General features: G+C 41.5%; 1 protein-coding gene across 1 annotated transcript in view; it reads left to right on the top strand.

Annotated features, from left to right (window-relative positions):
- The window catches only part of LOC121275700 (sodium channel protein type 3 subunit alpha-like), a 204554-nt gene that overhangs the window by 92218 nt on the left and 92032 nt on the right, over nucleotides 1-20304 (top strand). The window contains exons 15-16 of the mRNA XM_041183284.1: nucleotides 3489-3662; nucleotides 5801-5917. Of these exons, the coding sequence (XP_041039218.1) occupies nucleotides 3489-3662; nucleotides 5801-5917 (291 nt within the window). The remainder of the gene's footprint in view (nucleotides 1-3488; nucleotides 3663-5800; nucleotides 5918-20304) is intronic.

The raw sequence follows: 20304 nt of genomic DNA, 5'->3' as shown, positions 1-20304 counted from the left end.
AGAATAACTGACAAAACAATTTTATATACATCTTAATGAGATTTGTTATTACTTATAGCACAGAGCAATTTCAATCCTTTAGTCATTAAGAAATATTAAGCAATGGACTAATTAGAAGTGGCTCAGTTAGTTATGTGAAAAATAATTCCATGCTTCATACTTCTACATCTATCAATATCTTGACCTCATAATGCCTCCAACTGAGTCCAACATTTCCTCCATTACTAAAACCTCTTCAAGAATCCTGGTTTCCTTCTTCATTCCAAACACTTCTCCACCTCTGAATAACTGTTAACTTTTTATTCTGCCCAAATCCTCGCCAATTCTCATACTTCAGGAGATTCCTCTAACACTTTTCACATTATTGGACAAATACATTTGTTACCTTACAAAGGATCCTTCTTACATTTTGAGCCTCTAACCTCTCACTCTCTGTCCCATCAATTCAGACCTCCAACAGAAAGAGGTAAATTAGTTTTTCATCTCGGGCTTGTGCTGATGTCACCTTAACTTGTCACTAGGAGCTGAGTGAGAATGAAATGTTTCTCTAGCCTTCACATTTAAAGCACAATTTAGAGCACAGTTTAGGTCAGGAGCTTGCTATACAGTTTAGTGTCAGCTATGCTCAGTTGGTATTGAGACAGAAGCTTGTGGGTTCAAGTTCCACTGCAGAGACTTGAGCACAAAATTCTAATTTGGCACTTGAATGCAGGACTGAGGGCCTGCTGCACTGTCAGAGTTGTTGTCTTTCAGATGAGGCATTAAACCCCAACCTACCCTCTCAGGATGACAGAAAATGTCCCATAGCACTATTTCAAAATGGAGCAGAGAAGATATCCATGGTGTCCTGGCCAATATTTATCCTTCAAGCAACATCACAAAGACAGATTATCTAATTATTGTCAAATTGCTGTATGTGGGAGTTTGCTGTGAGCAAATCGCTGTTGCAATTCCTACATTAAAAAGGGACTGAACTCCAAAAAGGACTTCATAGGCTATGAAGTGATTTGTGGCGTCCTTAGATCATGAAAGGCACTATACAAATGCAAGTCTTTTTTTTTTCTTTTTTTTGAGGGTTGCTCACCTTACCTTGTGACCACTCTCTTGAAATATTTTGTTCAATTGTAGTTTAGAAATCCAGTATATTGTGCCACTGTTTCACGTACAAATCAGAAGATCTAACGTGTTAAAATGTAAGAGGATTCCACGGAATAGATTGAGAGAAACTATTTCTTCTGGAGGGATCAAGATTGAGGGGACATAATGGTAAAATTAGAGTTAAGTCATTTTGGAGTGAAATCAGGAAACACTTCTTCATGAAAGGGTGATAGAAATCTGGAATTCTCTCTCCAAAAGACTGTGAATGCTGGAATAATTGGAACTTTCCTGACTGAAATCAGTTGATTTTTGTTAGCTAAGCGGTATGGAGCTAAGGCAGGTAAATGGAGTTAAGAAACAGATCAGCTATGATCTAACTGAATGGCGGAGCAGCCTTGAAGGGCTACCTGGCTTACTCCTGTTCCTATGTGAAGAGAAGCAAGCCCTTTATATAAAAAAGTAAAATAAGTGAATATAGCATAAGGAAACCCCATTCTAAAACAGGGATAGAGCTATTTTAAGCACTCAGCCTTTGTTTCATTATTTAATGCATTTTGTAACCCTCTTCCCTGCATGGCCCATTCAAAACATATAGGTTAACTCAGTTAAGACAGAAACCTAAAAGTCCTGCAGTCCAACTGAATGCTTTATTGCGTGCTGACTGAATTACGGTAACACAATCAGGTGTGCCTGCCTCCTTTCAAAATGCACATCAAAGCAACAGCTTAGTGCTACAAGGATTACAAACAGATTCTTCAAGCGTCTGTACAGCTGTACATATACATATATATGTATAAATATATATAATATATATATTATATATGTATGGTGACTCTTCTCCTGCAGCCTCTCCCCTGTTTTTGAATCTTGAAGGAAGACAGCAAGCTGCAGCTGTTTGCCTGGGTAGCTGTCAGATACCAATCACTGTTGGTGGCTAACAAACTTGAACTGCATTTGAATAATACCCCATTTGTGCTGGTATTTGAAACTGGATTACATCTGAGACCAACTGTGGTTTGACCTCTATTTCATAATATAGATCAGGCAAATTATATGGATTTTAACTAGAGCTACATCAATAATACATTTGTGCTGGTGTAAATTCAAATGCACAATAGCAACTGTAGGTTGATTCACTTCTCAAACAGTGGGTTAAGCCTATTATACACAGTTCCATTTATGCAAAATCATAAGCTAATTTTGAAAACATTCCCTGCTCGCTTCATTGCATTGTTTCTAATCAATCCATGACATTGCTGAAAGACTTTTTTTTGTACTTTCTTAAAACCTTATAAACATGCTTTGAATGTGTTTCCAATCCTTTCAATATAACATGACTCCTAATTAAGTACTTAGTCATTTTCTGTATTATAGTTTTCAACAGTTTCTTCCTGTTCTCTGCTATTGAACTGTGAGATTCAAATATCAGTGAAAGCCTGAAAGAAAATATCAGTCCTCACTAGGATTTTTTAATTTTATTTTTCCATGCATTTTCTTTAATTTTATCCCCTTCTTTGTTTTTCTAATGTCTGCAGCCTATGTTTATCTCTCAGCCTTGGGACCCTACAATGAAGGATACAGAATTCTAAAATGTTGGACATTGTAAGATACTAATGAGAGCCACAATTTGTGACACCATCTTTTCCACCTTGTCTTCCAGTCCCACGTCTCCCTCCCTCTCCTGCAGCAGCTGGAGCTGCTCTGCCAGGCCTCATGATTCTCATTTTTCCTCCAGACAAATGGAGACCCCTAGCAGGATCCCTAAGACCATGCACTCTCTTTCTCCTGATGATTTCTCTAAGGTCTCCAATAAGGTAGAGTGGCACAGCACTCTCTTTACATGAAGTCCTTAGAGAATTTCAGAAACTGTTGTCAGAGCATTGGTAAAGTCTTGACAAAGTGTCCCGGAAAGACTCCCAATCCGTTTCAAAATCTTCTTCAAACACAGTCTATCTCCTGCAGCATGTGAACAGTGAAAGCTGAGTATGGCTTTAAGTGGCACCAGAAAGCCCCGGTAACAACTACATTATTCCTGTTCAGCAGATTGCTGTTAGGAGAGGTTGTTAATTGAAACACTAGGCAATAAAATGACTTGCAGCCTTTTAAATAAGTGCTGGCAGGAGATTTAATAGTTAATCATGGCCTTAACAATCCTCAGAGCAGTTATTCCTGTCACTTCAACTCCTTTACCAAGACCGTATCAGGGGCTAAAGGTGGCTAAACCCATCTTGGCCATCTCAGCGCATAAAGTACTGTATATGGGGAAAACTGTACCCCAATGTGTTAACACATCCTTCCAATTGCTGTACCAAAAAAAAACATTCAAAGGTCCTAACTACCTCTATATTGGAAGAATTGTATTGCTGGAATGTTTCTTTTTTTCTTTATAGACTTTAGATGATAAATACTTGCAAAATGATATAAAGGTCCAGCTGGCACTGCAGTACCTGGATTACTTTTACACCTTCTTTTTCAATTTTGAAATGATTGTTAAGGTGCTAGGCCTCGGTCTTACAGACTATTTTTCAAACGTCTGGACATTACTGGATTTCTTTCTTGTTGTGGTAAGTTTTTGTTTATTAATTCGTATGAAGTTCTTTATGGGAATTTTTAAAAATCTTAAACTTGGTTCGACTGTTTTACATGTTATTAGTAAAAATGCAATTTGCTTCTGTTCTCAGGCTTGCAGTTATGAGATAGCATCTGCACATCATTTCACAACATGTAGCATGGTTGTTTATTCAGAAGACATTAATGTTCAAAGGACAATGTGTCTTTTTAACAAATGTAAGCTGTATGGGAATTGCCTGGAGTAACATCTCCGCACAAAACACCTGATACACATCTATGGATTAGCTACATAGTTACAACAGTGAATTATCACATTGCAGACAAATGTCTTAAAAAGAGTAAACAGAGTTGTAAAGACCAAACAAATTATTTTGATTAGAAACATCCTTCAGAAGATTTTGTTTTTCTTCGCTTTATTTATTTGTAATCCTCCTCTTATTACAACTATCTCTTTGCCTTTTTGAAAGTTCCCCAGTGCCATGCATTATTTCCTGGCTGGGAAACAGCTTCTGCCCTCTAGAAGACAGAGGGAAACTGAACAAGGTAACTTCCCCACCAACTTTCTCTCTGTCCCAGAAGAGGACTGCTTTAGCTCTGGTTGGTGCTTCTCATTAGTGGGCTAAGCATGATCAGAAGCTCACTGCATTGAAATCACAGCAGTAAACTTGAAGACTGTGCACTTCATGGCATATAGTACCAAAGTACATTAGCCTACGGTGCCACTAAGTTTCTAGCAAAATCTATCTAGTATGCCTTAGGGAAGAATTTTACCCCCATTGGGGGGAAAGTGCAGGAACAGGCCCAGGCGCGCGTGCCACCGATCGGGGGCACGCCGCCATTGTACGTGGGCAGGCCAATTAAGATCCGCCCAGTGTGACGTCCGCCAGGAAGCGCTGTGCACTCCCTGTGCGGGTGGGGGGATCCCTCAGCCGAGAGTGCGCTCTTTCGTGCATGTGCACGAAAGAGCGCACTCATCTCCCTAAGGCTAAATGCTGCCTCAAGGAGATCAGTGCCAAATTTAAAAATAGTGAAGGTGCAAAAATAAAATTTCTCTGACATGTCCCCTCATGTGACACAAAAGCATACATTTATTAAAATTTTAAAAACCCTCATGAAACCTCATCCTGCCCATGGATGAGGTTTCATGCTTTTTCTGAAGCTCGCCAGAGCTCCCGGCCTTCCCTCCAACCTTAAGGTTGAACAGGCAGGTCCATTAATTATCCGAATTACTTTTTATATGGCCTCAATTGGCCATTAACAGTTTGGCGGGCGCACAGCTGATTCAGCTGAGCACCCGCCGACCTGAAAATTGAGATGACGCAGGGTGATGGGAGTTCCGCCCGACATCATCCCACGTCATTTTACACATCAGCAGGCAGGCCCCGCCCTCCGCTCACTGACCTAAAGATCCTGGCCTTAAAGTATGTCTGTTAAAATAAATAATTAAATGATAAAAAAACGCATAATTTTGTGGAGAGGGGAAAAAAATCAGCTAGAGTTCCTGCAGCACACAACAATCTCGTGACTCCTACTAGAAAGTGCATCTGTGCAAGTGTCAGGAGAGGACAGAATTAGGTTCAGCTGTGATACCACCCATTAAAATAGCCTGTTGACAGACTGTTTATGAGCTTGCATATCAAGATTCGCCATTTTGCAATGCTGTCAGCAAAAGGGGAACAATACTCATAATTTGTCATAATTTGTACAATATGTCAAAAAATTACACCATATAATTGCGCTACATGTGGCTGAACAACTTTCTTCTGGAGTTATATTTCAATTTAAAATACATTACAAAATACGAGTCCTCAACACAAAACGTTTCAACATAGTAGGGCAGAATTTTACGGCAGTGGGATTTTACGTTCCCGCTGAAGTCAATGGGGTTTAGAATGGCGTGCCGCATTTTACGGCCCCGTCCCTGCCGAAACGGAGCCGCACTCAGCTCGACTTACACCCATCTACCTCTCTGTAAGAAAAATTGATCCCGATGAAATTCCAAGAAGCTTCAAATATCAGAAATAGTTTGAAAAGTAAGAGAATACATTTTTATATGTTTTACCTGTGTTTAAATAATCATGCAAAATAATTAATTTGCAACATGGACAATGACTTATTTTTTTTCTTACAGATAGGGTGGCTCAGTATGTTAGGCAACAGCATTCAAGCCTTCAAATCACTAAGATCGCTCAGGACACTGCGTGCTTTGAGGCCTCTGCGAGCCATTTCTCGTTGGGAAGGAATGAGGGTTGGTAGCATCTACTTCTATTTCAGTTAACTTTGTAAAAAGTTTTAAATAAGTTTACCGCCCTCAAGAGCTGCCAGCAATCAGTGGTAGGCGCTGCTGGCACCGTAAGCATCTCCATGAAGAAGACAGCATGGGTCCTGGAGTGAGGTGAGTCTAGACGTTTTAGGATCGGCCGCCCTCGGGGAAGATGGGGGCGTGGTGGTGGGGGTGTCAGGTTTTGGAGGCCGGGGTCCAGGGTGTGGGGGGAAGCACAAAGTGGGTGTGCCATCTAGGGGGGTGGCCCTGATGCAGATAGGGCACCTCTCAAAGGATGTACCCCTCCGTTACCACTTTTCCATCTCATCTGGTGGAAAAGCAGACTCAACACTCTTCCCCCTGCCCATGTCAACTGCATTATGGTGTGGGCAGTGTAATATTCGCATCAGTTGGCTCGTTAACAAACTCAATTTCCCATTAAAGAACTTTTTAAAAAATGGTGGGTGAGCACCCGCCTGACTACTGTATTATGGGAAACCAGCGTGTTGATATCGGGTTTGCGACCCAAGTCATCACGCTGGATTTTATGCATTCGCGGGACACCAGTTTTATTTCATAAAATAAAACAATTATCTCTGGTATTAGCTCAACTTCTTCTCTTACCTTCCTAAAATATTTAAACCACAGCATAACCAACAATTTTTATCTGTTTAGTACCTCTATGCTTTTGTGCTGCATATTCTGATTAATTAAACTCAGGATACCATATGATCCATATAGGTGCCCTTAAATGCCTCTGTATTATTAATTCCTACACAAATTATATGATTTTCTTTGATCCAATCAGTTGTACTTTTATCTTTCCCTCAGTGTGTACAGCTCCAGCTGCAAGTGCAATGTACTGACCTGTATACTTTGGCCGGGATCTTTTAGTCCCGCCTGCTGGGGGGGAAATCTTCTGAACCCGCTGAAGTCAATTGGCTGGCAGGGCCGGGAAATTCCAGCCTTTATCTTTGGCATTAAGCAGCTGTTTCCTACTGTAAACCATTCTTATAATGATCATCACTACTCTTTGTGTCTGTTCCTCACTCCTTGTGATTAAACAACTCATTACTATATTACAGAATGTCATTCTTGCAGGTTACCCACTTTCCCGGCAATGGTCTCTCCACTGCTAACTCGCCAGGCCTGAAATTTCAGACCAAAAACTGCAACACCAAAATGCAGCATGTATGGAACGCCACCCATCAGTCTGCCCTGGCAGTGACTTTGGATCAAATTTCAGCAACAGGGTTATTTGTATAAAAGAGAAGGCATCTGTACCATTTACTGAAATTTCATATTTGATGAAGTCCCTCATAAGAGATTGGAATTAAAGTCATGGAATTAAAGGCAAATTATTGACATGGTTAGGAAATTGGCTGAGGGGTAGGTACTTGGACTGGCTGTAAGTGATGAGTGGTTCCTTCACTGTCACCAGGTCAATGTCCTGGAACTCCCTTCTTAACAGCACTGTGGGTGTGCCTACATCACATGGACTGCAGCGGCTCAAGAAGGCAGCTCACCACCACCTTCTCAAGGGCAACTAGGGATGGGCAATAAATGCTGGCCCAGCCAGCGAAGCCCATATCCCATGAATGAATAATAAAAAAAAGTCTTCTCTCCTTACCTGGTTTGCCCTAACTGTGACTCCAGACCCACAGCCATGTGGTTGGCTCTTAAATACCCACTGAACAAGGGTAATTAGGGATGGGCAATAAATTCTGGCCTAGCCAATGACGCCCACATCCCCTGAACGAATATATATAAAATAAATAATCCCTGGAGTTTCGTGTTCTGTTCTGGCACCACGCCTTAGAAAAGATATATTGCCCTTGGAGGGAGTGAAGTATCGATTTACCAGAAGAATACCCAGGTTCTAAGGGTTAAATTACAAGATGAAGTTATGCAAACAGGTGTTGCGTTTCCTGGAATTTAGAAGATTAAGGGATGATTTGATCAAAGTTTTCAAGATATTAAGAAAAACAGATAGGGGAGATACAGAAAAACTATTTCCACAGTGCAATTGCTGTTGCCTGTCGGCCAGTCAGCCCAGATTGCTGCTGCTATGCCAAGATGGTGCAGGCTAAAGCCAGGCCCTCAAGGGTCACAGTTGCTATAGGTCATCCTGCAAGACCATCTGCAGCTTCCCCCACTGAAATTCAGTATCCTTCCACCAGCCATGCTGCAGCCACAGGGGTAGCACTAATAGGACAGGTAAAGGCACCCACAAAACAAGCACCAAGGGAAATCACTAGGGTGTTAGTTCAGTTTAGGATATATTACTGGAAGAATAGTTGGATAAAATTGTTATAGATGGTTTTTGTGGTGCCTTTTCTACCAGGATTTTAGCCAAGAAAACATTGTGATAGTCAGTAGCAGATGGATGGAAAGGAGGAGAACTGTGGACCAATGATGGTGTGGGGAATGTATTCAGGAGAACCAGAGCCTAGTGAGCCACTAACAGACATTGGATCCACATCAATGGTTCCTTCCTGTCCTCCTGCTCCTCCTCCCCACCACTCCTGCCTCCCTCCTCTCCTCCAGAGGTGATTGCTGAAAATCTGGTATCAAGAACTGCACCTTCATGAGAACCATGTTTTATGGCACACACCATGAATTTGGGACATGCTGCAGTGAGTTTTGTAGGGTGCTCCACCCTAAGGGGAGCATGGAGCTGAACCATTGTTTTCAAACAATGATGTTTGTTCTACAATGTTCCTGGCTGCAGCATGGTTCTCATTGGCAAGCACTGTCCTTTATGATCAGATGGAGGAGATGTCATGAGCCACATGTAGATAGGATAGCTCTAGTCACCAAGCAGCCACCCTCTAGGTCATTGTGGTAGCTCGAATATGGCAGAAACAGCTGACTGGTGCAGGATAAAAGTATCATGACTGCTGCCAGTCTGTATCAAATTAACATGATCGCACACCAAATGCACGTGAACGGAATGGATCCTTTTTTGTTTTTGGCACATCTTCCCCACAGAGCCATATGCAGGCAGTTGGTGGCTCCCTGGAACACTGGGAATCCCACTAACCTGACACCTGGCTGCTCCTCCTACTTCTGTCTGCTTAGAGACAAGACTTGTGTATATTTTCAGTGACCTCTGTAGTGCAGTGATGCATGATGAGATGTTGATGCTGTTGCCAACTCCACCCTGGAAGGATCTTGAGGCTTAGAAATTGAGGCCACAATGATTTTGACGGCCACTGGCAGCACCATCCTCAACCTGCTGCAGCTACAGGTCGAGTCGGAGAAGGTAAAACAGTCAGTCACCATCTTCTTGGTGAATTGTGACCACCTTAGTCTGCCCCTGCCTGCGGTAGTTGTAGGTGAAGTGCTCCCTGAAGACCATTGGCGTGTATTGCCTTCTATTGACTGTCATCCTCTTCCTCCCTCTGTGCACAGCTTCCCCTCTCTGTAGCTTGTGCTTCATCTCCCTACTATGCTGCAGCTCAAAAAGAACCACAACTAAAGCTCCCATGAGTGATAAGAAGCTTTCTGCCGGCATGCCTTCAAACTCTACTCAACGCCTTGGAAAAATCCAGCACCATTCCCTTCTGACTCAAATAAAGTGGCTACTTTTCCAATAAAGCAGAACACTGTACTAAATGTGCTGCAGCAAAAGCATCTCATGTGAAAGTCCCAATCTGGTGCTTTTAAATAGCACCAGTAGGATGTTCCTTGGCCAGTTGAACACATATAAGAGCTGGGATAATTTAAGAGAGGATGTTAATGGGACCTGTGAGGTCCAAAATGGCAGGTTGTTTGCTGAATCAGTGCCAGGCACTGAATGAGGTATATCTGCCCACTATGAATGCCTCACTATAGCTCTTCTAAGCTAGTGATCCACCCAGATTGGCCACCATTTCCAGGTCCTTGGGGCTCCTGTAGCTCTATTGAATATATTTTTATGACATTAATGTATGTCACATTGAACTTACTGTAATGTGCACGAATGTTAGTTAAATGACATGAAATTGTAATTTTCATACATAATGAAGGAATACATGATGTGAGTTAAGCGAGTTTCCCCTGGCCCCAATTGTTTACACTGATTTCTGCTAATTAATTCCCATTTTTACATTCTGCCAGTTGCTAATGAGATCGTGGAATCTGAGTGTGAATAGAAATTGATAAATTGGGTGCACAATTTCAAGTGCAACTTCCTGATTCCACCCACCCACAGGAAATTCCACCTCAGAACCCGTGCTGATGTAAATGGAGCCAATTACTGATTTTTGATCAAGGTTTTTAAGGAAATGTTCTTGCATGTTATCCTAATTGGACTGATATAATTCAAAGTGACTTTTCATAACCTGAACTTTCAACATATGTACTGTTCAGTACTTTCGACATTCTACTTTCCTACTCAATGATTATCACAAGATTATCACAAGATCAGGTTTAATATTCCTGATTTTCTCTGTTTCCCTGTGATTAAGTGGCTTAGCACCATTTTCACAATGGAAAGGCTGAAATTGGTCATCCATGCTGGGAGAAGATTTTGTCCTTTTGCTATTTGTAGCGAAATCATAAATGCATTCTTTACACATGTGTTTACAATTTCACTACAAATAGCAAACAGAGAAATCTTCTTCCCATATGTGGAATCATGATCAAATGTCAGCATAGTATCATTCTACAGCACAGAGCATCTGAAACGCACTGTACCACCACAATATCCCTCAGTTTTAAATATGTTTTTCATTTGTTTTACCACAGATTAGTATTTTTGATTTATGTATCGTACATGTTCTGTACTGGAAATAAAAGGTATTGATGTTAATGACCTAGTAGTACAGAAAGCTTTTATGTACAAAATTAAGGCAATTGAGAAGAACATATTAATTGGAGTACCATCATCAGTGAAGCTGAAATAGACCCTTACTGCTGGGATTAGAGTATAAAAAGAACATTTGCATGGAAAAAAATCCATTAGAGATCAACTGAGCTGCTTTAATGAATAAGGAGAGGAATGCATATGCTTGGTGTCACCCTTGGTTTAGTCATACCACTCATGCATTAGAGTCAAAAGATTGAGGTCCAAAGACTCAAGCGCAAAACCCTGACTGATACTCAAGTTCAAAATTGAGAGAGTGCTGCAGTGTCAGAGGTGAAGATGAGATGTTAAACCAAAGCGCCATCTGCCCTCTTAGGTGGATAAAAAAGATCCCATGTCACTATTTCAAGGAAGAGCACAGGAGTTTGCATAGGTGTCACGATTTAACCCTCAACCAACATCACTAAAGCAGATCATCCGGTAAGCATCATATTGTTGTTTGTGGGAACTTGCTGTGCACCAGTTGGCTGCTGTTTTTCTTACAGTGACAATACTTCAAAAGTAGGTAATTGGTTGTAAACCACTTTGGGACATCCTGAGGGCATGAAAGGTGCTATATAAATGCAAGTACAGATACTTCATTTTTCTTTTATATTGTGCTTCTCACATCCTCAGATCATCGCAAAGCATTTCAAAGCCAATTAATTAGCATTGTTGTCATACAAACATGGCAGTCAATTTATGCATAGCCAGATCCCAACAACTACAATGAAATATATGGCCAGTTAATCATTTTTGGTGCTGTTGGTTGAGAAATGAATGTTGTCTAAGACAATAGGAAAAACCCACTGCTTTTCTTCAACTAGTGTCATGATATTTTTTTACATCTACCTCAACAGTCAGAGAGAGCTTACATTCAAAGTGTCATCCAAAAGACAGCCAGAGCTAAATTAGATAGCCCCCAAAAACCGGTGCTGGGGTTGAGGTGCGCAATTAAGCTGTGCCCATTTGATGTAAAAACATAACATAAGAAATAGGAGCTGGAACAGACCATTTAACTCCTGGAGCCTACCATCATTCAATATGTTTGACCTTCTGCCTCAACTCCACTTTCCTGCTCATTATCCCTATCCCTTGATCACTGAGTTATGAAAAATCTGTCTATCTCAGCTTTAATATATTCAACGATTGAGTATCTACGATCCTCTTGGGTCAAGAATTCCAAAGATTCACAACCCTCTAAGTGAAGAAATTTCTCATCTCTGTCTTAGATAATTGACCCCTTAACCTGAGACTGTGCCCCCATGTTCTAGATTCCCCAACCAGGGGAAACAACTTCAGTGTTTCAATGAGATTACCTCTTACTCTTCTAAACTCCAGAGAGTTATGCATCATTGTTACATGAATGCATGTTTTTAACCTGATTACTTAGCCTTTATATGAATTTTTTGATGTAAGTTACACTGCAATTCAGCCGTTGGGCTGTGAACATGCTTCTTGAATAAAATACCATTATTATTATAGCATAGGCCCAATTTTCTCAGTCTCTCATCAAAGGACAACCCTCTCATCCCAGGAACTAATTGAGTAAACCTCACATCCAAGGCAAGTATAGCCTTCCTTAGTTATGGAAACCAAAACTGTGCACAGTACTCCAGCTGTGGTCTCAACAAAGCTTTATACACTGTAGCAAGACTTACATATTCTAGTAATCCACCCCCCTTTCATTAAAGGCCAACATGCCATTTGCCTTCCTGATTACTTGCTTTACCAGCATGCTAACTTTCTGTGTTCCTTGTATGAGTATGCCAAAGTCTCTATGAACATAAAAATTTAGAAGTCACATGCCTTTGAAAAAATATTCTGTTTTTTTAATTCTTACTACCAGAGTGAATAACCTCACACTTCCTTACACAAAACTGCATCTGCCCACTCAGCTAACTTATTTATGTCCCTTTGTAGCCTTTTTATTTCCTCCTCACAACTTTCATTTCCACGTAACTTTAGATCATTAGCAAACTTCGATCCATTACTTTCGGTCTCTTCATTTAAGTCATTAATATAGATTGTAAATAGCTGAGGCCCCAATATTGATCCTTGCAGCACTCCACTAGATGCAGCCTACCACTTGAAAATGCCCTGTTTACCCCTACTCACTTCCTGTCTGTTTACCAATGCTCCATCCATGCTAAGATATTTCACCCATATTAACCTTCTGTTTGGCAACTTATTGAATATCTTTCACAAATCCAAGTGCACAACATCTACATCTACTACATCTACATATGCTACATCTACATTTAGTTACATCCTCAAAAACTCTCAAAGTGCATTGCCAAGACTTCCTTAATGATAAATTACAGCATTTTCCCCAAGACTGACGTTAGGTTAACTGGACTGTAATTCTTGCTCAGTTACATGATTTCTGTTTGCAGCCAGCACTAATCACACTGTTGATTTGCTATATACCTAAACGGGGGTGCCTAAAACCAATACTTGTTAGCAATATTTAAAGCTAGCCTGCACCTCTTAAAGAGAAGGTGTATTGCGGTTCCTGAAGGCATTTCATCATTCATATTAGTGCTAACCAACAAAGAACAGTGAGTGACCATGGGAGAGCACGTACACCAAAATTTTGCGACATTGTGCTGCAGGTTTTTTCCAGTATTCCTTAGTGAGTCTGGCTGATGCCAGAGGAATTGCAAATGTTACACTCATGTAACAATACTAACAAAAAAAAGGATGTAAAGTTAAGCAACTACAGGCCAGACAGTTTAACCTCAGTGATAGGGAAGCTTATAGTAAAGATCATTTGGAACAAAATTCATTATCACTTGGGCAAATACGGGTTAATTAAGGAAAGCCAGCAGGGATTTATTAAGGACAAACCATGTTTAACTGGCTTGTATATGTTTTTTGATGAGATAACAGAGAAGGCTGATAAGGATATTCCAAAAGGCATTTGATAAAGTGTAACACAACAGACCTTTGAGCCAAGTTAGAGATCATGGAATAAAAGGGACAGGAGCAAAATAGATACGAAATTAACTGAGCAATAGGAAACAGAGACCAGCAGTTAATTAATGTTTTTCAGACAGGAGGAAGGTTTGTAGTGGAGTTCCCCAGGGGTTGGTATTAGTACTCTTATTCTTCTTGATATATATTAATGATCTAGACCTTGGTGGACACTACACCAAATTTCAAAATGTGTGGATAATACAAAACTTGGAAGTGTTGTAAACTGTAAGTAGGATAGTGTAGAATTTCAAAAGGACAAAGACAGGTTTGTGGAATGGACGGACAAGTGACAGATGAAATTCATTGAAGAGAAATGTGAAGTGATTCATTTTGGTAGAAAGAACAAGGAGAGACAATATAAAATAAAGGGTACAATTCTAAAGGGGGTGCAAGAGCAGAGGGACCTGGATATATGTGCATAAGTCATTAAGGTGGCAAGACAAGTTGAGAGAACCGTTAATAAAGCATACAGCATCTTAGAATGGTTCCAGGGCTGAGGAACTTCAGTTGTGTAGATAGATTGAAGAAGTTGGGACTATTTTCCTTCGAGAAGAGAAAATTGAGAGATGATCAGATAGAGGTATTCAAAATCATGAGGAGTCTGGACAGAACAGTCCCACCCAGATGGAGAGGTGTTGGAGGAGGATGTTGTGGTCAACCATGTCAAAAGCTGCAGACTGGTCAAGAATGACAAGGAGGGATAGATTATCTTTGGGACAGTCACATTGCATTTGTGACTTTGATAAGAGTCATGTTAGCACAGTGGCAGAGACAGAAACCTAACTGTACGGATTCAAACATGGAGTTCCAGCAAAGCTGAATGCTGGTTTGGGCAGTGACAGCATGTCCAAGGTCTGTGAAGAGGAAAGGGAGGTTGGGACAGGGTGATAGTTTACAAAGAAAGAGGAATCATACATTTTTTTGTTGGTGAGAAGTGCTGATAGCAGATTTGAACAGAAGAGGAACAGTACCTGAGCAGAGAGAAAATTAACAATATCAGCTAACATGGGTGCCAAGAAAGGAACTTAGGTGGTCAGTAGTTTTGTGAGAATAGAAGGAAAGATTTGCATTTAGATAGTAGCTTTGACAGCCACCAGATGTTCCAAGGCCCTTTCCAGCCAATGAAGTGCTTTGAAGTGTAGTCACTGTTGTAATGTAGGAAATAGTGTTGATCATATATTATTTGTGTTCAATTGTATGTAGGTAGTGGATATTTTGGGCGTAAAGGAGGGGTAGCACCTCTCACAGGTAGGCAGGCAAGCTCACCACACTCTTTGGAGTGACTTAACCTCTCTTGGTCTCACCTGCACCCAGCTCTCACCTGTGGCTGAAAGTAGTTGTTAGTATGCAACACTGACAACACCAGGGTAAACTGCTTTGACATGTGGGTTCAGTCTCCTACCCTTGGCAACTTAGGGATTTGTCTACCCTGGTATTCAAAGACTGATTCTGGCAGACTGGGTGGATGAGACCAATCTCAGGTCCAGCGGTCTTGAAGATGGGTCAGCACTGTGTTGTGGAATGTGTAGAGCTCAACAAGACACAGAAGAAAGACATCCTGGTCACCCACTCCATCCAGATCTATCTCCAGCTGTCTAGACTCATCTTGCCACAAGACCAAGGTAGGTCAGGATGACAGAGTGATTCTGACAATACACAGCTCTCCCTTACTATAATCCACTCACGTGCAAATCATTCTTTCATCTGTCATCCATCATCTAGCTGTCACAAGTCCTGAGGCAATTGGTGAGTGATGCAGCAACAGGTGTGGATTCTATGGGAGCTGTAGCCATGAACCTGCACACAGGCGGCTCAAGCCATAGGGTTGTTTTTTTACTAGAAGGATGCAGAAATGAAATTCAGGAGCCCCCTGAACGACTGAGCAGCCCTTTTCATGATCACACTGCTCACCTCTTGTTGATAGAGAGCTGGATAGATACAACACCTTCAGCGAGACTCCTCTACCTGAGGAGGGTCAGCACAAGGAAATCTGTGCAGGTGACACATTCTTTTGGAGTGGCCATGGATAAGAAGAATGGCACAAAGCTGGTGGAGGCTTTGCTATAATGAATCATCCCATCACTAAGTTGACTTGCCTGCCCAAAGGTGTTAATGATTGTCTGATGGTGCTTAAACACCCCCGCAAGGCAACAGGCAAGCAACTCTGATCAGTGTGTATGCCTCGATTATGACAAACCCTAATAAAGTCAAAGATAAATTCTATGATGAACTTCACTCCTTGATTGCTGCTGTGCCAAAGTAAAACAAGCTAATCATTCTTGGTGACTCCAACACAAGTGTTGGTGCAGACCATCAGGCATGGGAAGATTCATTGGAAAAAAATGGGGTTGGCAGTTGTAACAGCAATGATCTCCTCTTGCTGAAGATTTGTGCTGAGCATAAGCTCTTCATCACCCACATAGTTTTCTGAACCCTAATCGCAGCAAGATGTGTTGGATGCGCCCTTTTTCTATGCGTTGCCTTCCAATATATGACTATGTCATCACCAGGTAGATAGACAGGCAGGATGTGTGTATAATGAAAGCTATGTAAACTGTTGAACTGTCAACTGTCTTATCATTTCAAAGATAAACATTGAGATTTGCCTCACTCAACAACCCAGGGCATGAAGGGCCTGAAGGGTCTCAATGTCTCAAGGCTCAAACAGTAGTCATGAAGGAATCTCTCTCACAGAAACTTGAGAGCCGCCTGTGTACAGTGAAAAAGGACAGTCAATGCATTGAGGATGATTGAGTGACTTTTAGAGATATAGTGTGCTCCACTGCTCTAGAGACCCTTGGCCCTATCCCTCCTAAGCATCAAGATTGTATGAAAGGGAAATCATGTTTAACCAATTTATTGGAGCTCTCTGAAGAAGTAACATAGGCTGTGGATAAAGGGGAATCTGTAGATGTGCTGTACTTGGATTTCCAGAAGGCATTTGATAAGGTCACATCAAAGGTTATTGTGGATAATAAAAGCCCATGGTCTAGGGGGTAACATACTTTCATGAAGAGATGATTGACTGGCTGGCAGAAACAGAGAGAATGCAAAAATAGCCCTTTTTCTGATTGGCAGGATGTGACAAGTAGAGTCCCGCAGGGGTCTGTGCTGGGGTCTCAACTTGTTACAATTTATATCAATGACTTAGATGAGGAGAGTGAAAGCATGGTAACTAAATTTTCAGATGACACAACGATATATAGGAAAGTATGTTGTGAAGAGGACGTAAGGAGGTTGCAGACGGATATAGATAGGTTGAGTGAGTGGGAAAAAATCTGGCAGATGGAGTATAATGTGGGAAAATGTGAAGGTGTTCACTTTGGCAGGAAGAATAAAAACAGAGAACGGCTGCAGAATTCGGAGGTGCAGAGGGACCTAGGTGTTTTAGTGCATGAGTCACAAAAGGTTAATATGCAGGTGCAGCCAGTAATTAAGAAGGCTAATGGAATGCTAGCTTTTATTACAAGAGAAATCGTACAAAAAGTATGGATGTTATGCTTCACTTATGCAAGGCATTGGTGAGACTACATCTTAAATACTGTCTGCAGTTTTGGCCTCCTTATTTAGAGATGGATGTAAAATCATTGGAGCTGATTCAGAGGAGGTTTACTAAATAGATACATGGAGTGAGCAGGTTGTCTTATAAGAAAAGGTTATACAGACTAGGCTTGTTTCCAGTGGAGTTTAGAAGAGTGAGGAGCGACTTGATTGAAATATATAAGATCCTGAAGTGTATTGACGAGGGTGGATGTGGAAAGGATGTTTCCTCTTGTGGGCACTAGGGGTCACTGTTTTAAAATTAGAGATCACCCTTTCAGGACAGAGATGAGGAGGAATGTTTTCTGTCAGAGGATTGAGCAACTTTGGAACTCTGCCTCAGAAGGTGGTGGAAGTGGGGTCATTGAATATTTTTAAGGTGGAGGTAGATAATTTCTTGTTAGGCAAGGGAACCAAAGATTATTGGGGGTTAAATGGGAATGTAGAATTCGAAACATAAATAGATCAGCCATGATCTTATTGAATGGCGGAGCATGTTTGAGGGGCTTACTTCTGCTCGTATTTTGTATGTTCGTAAGATTGGTTTGATGAAGACAGTGAGGTAACCCAGAAACTACTAGAGGAGAAACCTCGCCTCTACAGGGTTTACCTCAATGACGAGACCTCACTATACAGGCACAATGCCTACCAAAATTTCTGCAGGACTGTCCAGTGCAAGCTCTGAGAGATGCAAGAAACTTGGCTGAATCAGAAGCAGATGAACTTCAGTCATAGAAAATAGGAGCAGGAGTAGGTCATTCAGCCCTTCGAGCCTGTTCCACCATTCATTATGATCATGGCTGATCCTCTATCTCAACGCCGTACTCTCATGCTCTCCCCATACTCCTTAATGTCTTTAGAGTCCAGAATTCTATCTGTTTTCTTCATAAATATACTCAGTGACTTGGCCACCGCAGGCCCTGTTGGTAGAGAATTCTATACCACCCTCTGAATGAAGATGTTTCTCCTCATCTCAGTGCTAAATGGTCTACCCCAGTATCCAGACACTGTGACCCCTTGTTCTAGACTTCTTCCCCCCCCCACCCCAGCCAGAGGAAATATCATCCCTGCATCCAGTCTGTCCATCCCCGTCAGAATTTTATATACTTCAATGAGATCTCCCCTCATTCTTCTAAACTCCAGTTTAGGCTGACTCCAAAGACCAGAAGGGATTCTACGATGCCCTGAAACCTGTCTACCGGCCCCTTCCACTAGTTCATCACCAATCCTTGGTGCCAACAGGTCAACGTTGCTCAGAGACAAAGCCCAAATTCTAGCAAAATGGGTAGAACATTTTAACCACATACGCAATTGGCCTTCATCTATCAATGAAGAAGCAATCAACAGGCTGCTACAGGTTGCTATCAACTGCCATCTTGCCATCTTGATGACCCTCTCATGCTGTTAGAAACGACAAATGCAACAAAACTGTTCAGTGGCAAAGCTCCATCGAAAGCAAGTGCATATCGGGGCAGAGAGAAAAACAGGAGAGAGAATTCCAAGCCAGCAACTTGTCTAAAACTCAATCATTTGCACTATCCTGTCCAACTTGCAGCAAAACCTTTCAAACTCAGATTGGCCTTAGCAGTCACCTATGCACCCACCATAACCCTACCAAACACTCCATAATGATAACATGGGCATCTTCAGCTTGAAGGATGAACAAGAGAAGAGAATGGAAGGGTGGGCATTAACCAGTGATTCACTTGAATTCTTACAAGTGGATACAAACTGAAATTATGGTTGTTAGTTAGGAGGTCTATGATTGTAATGTGTAACTTTGTAAATAAATATAAAAATCTGTAAAGATTGGGTCTAGTTCTATCCTTACCAAAGGTTTTCTGCAATAGAACACACAGCAGCTAATCTGTGCACAGCAAACTTCCACAAACAGCAATGTGATAATGACCAGATAATATGTTTTTGAAATGTTGATTGAGGGATAAATATTGATAACTGCCCGACTCTTCTTCGAATAATGTCATGAAATTTTTACATCTACCTGACAGCACAGACAGGGCCTCATTTTGTTTTTCATTTGTTTGTGGAATGTGACTGTCGCTGGCAAGACAAGCATATGCTGCCCATCCCTAATCATCCTCAAAAAGGTGGTTGTGAGTCATCTTCTTGAACAGTTGCAGTCCTTGTGGTGTAGATACACCCATAGTGCTGTTAGAGAGGGAGTTCCAGGATTTTGACCCAGGGACAGTGAAGGAACGGCAATATATTTCAGTGTCAGGATGGTGTGTGGCTGGGAGGGGAATTTGCTGGTGGTGGTGTTTCCATGTGTCTGCTGTCCTTGTCCTTCCAGATGGTAAAGATCGAGGGTTTGGAAGGCTCTATCTAAGGAACCATGACAAGTTGCTGCAGCGCACCCTGTAGATGGTACAAACTGCCCAGTGCTGGATGGATTAAATCTTTAAGGTGGTGGATGGAGTGCGTATCAAGCAGCTTGTTTGGTCCTGGATGGTGTTGAACCTCATGCGCGTTCTTGGAACTGGACTCATCCAGGCAAGTCACTGGCATGTCTAGCTGGCACTCCTAACATGTGCCTTGTAGATGGTGGACAGGCTTTGGGGAGCCAACAGGTGGGTTACTCACCAGAGAATTCCAAACCTATGACCTGCTCTTGTAGCCACAGCATTTATGTGGTTAGTCCAGTTCAGTTTCTGGTCAATGGTAACCCACAGGATGTTGATGGTATGAGATTCATTGATTGTAATGCCATTGAATGTCAAGGGAAATGGTTAGATTGTCTCTTGTTGAAGATTGTCATTGCCTGGCACTTGTGTGGCGCAAATGTTACTAGCCACTTGTCAACCCAAATTTGGATATTGTCCAGGTATTATTGCATACAGACACAGACTGCTTCAGTATCTGAAGATGGTTACAAATAATTCAGATAAAAGCAAAATACTGCGGATGCTGGAAATCTGAAACAAAAATAAAAAATGCTGGAAAAACTCAGCAGGTCTGACAGCATCTGTGGAGAGAAAGACAAAGTTAACGTTTTGAGTCAGTATAA

The sequence above is a fragment of the Carcharodon carcharias genome, chromosome 1 (assembly GCF_017639515.1).
Source record: "Carcharodon carcharias isolate sCarCar2 chromosome 1, sCarCar2.pri, whole genome shotgun sequence".
Classification (NCBI taxonomy): domain Eukaryota; kingdom Metazoa; phylum Chordata; class Chondrichthyes; order Lamniformes; family Lamnidae; genus Carcharodon; species Carcharodon carcharias.
The sequence above is the reverse complement of the archived record's forward strand: the minus strand, read 5'-3'. Positions and strand labels throughout refer to the sequence as shown.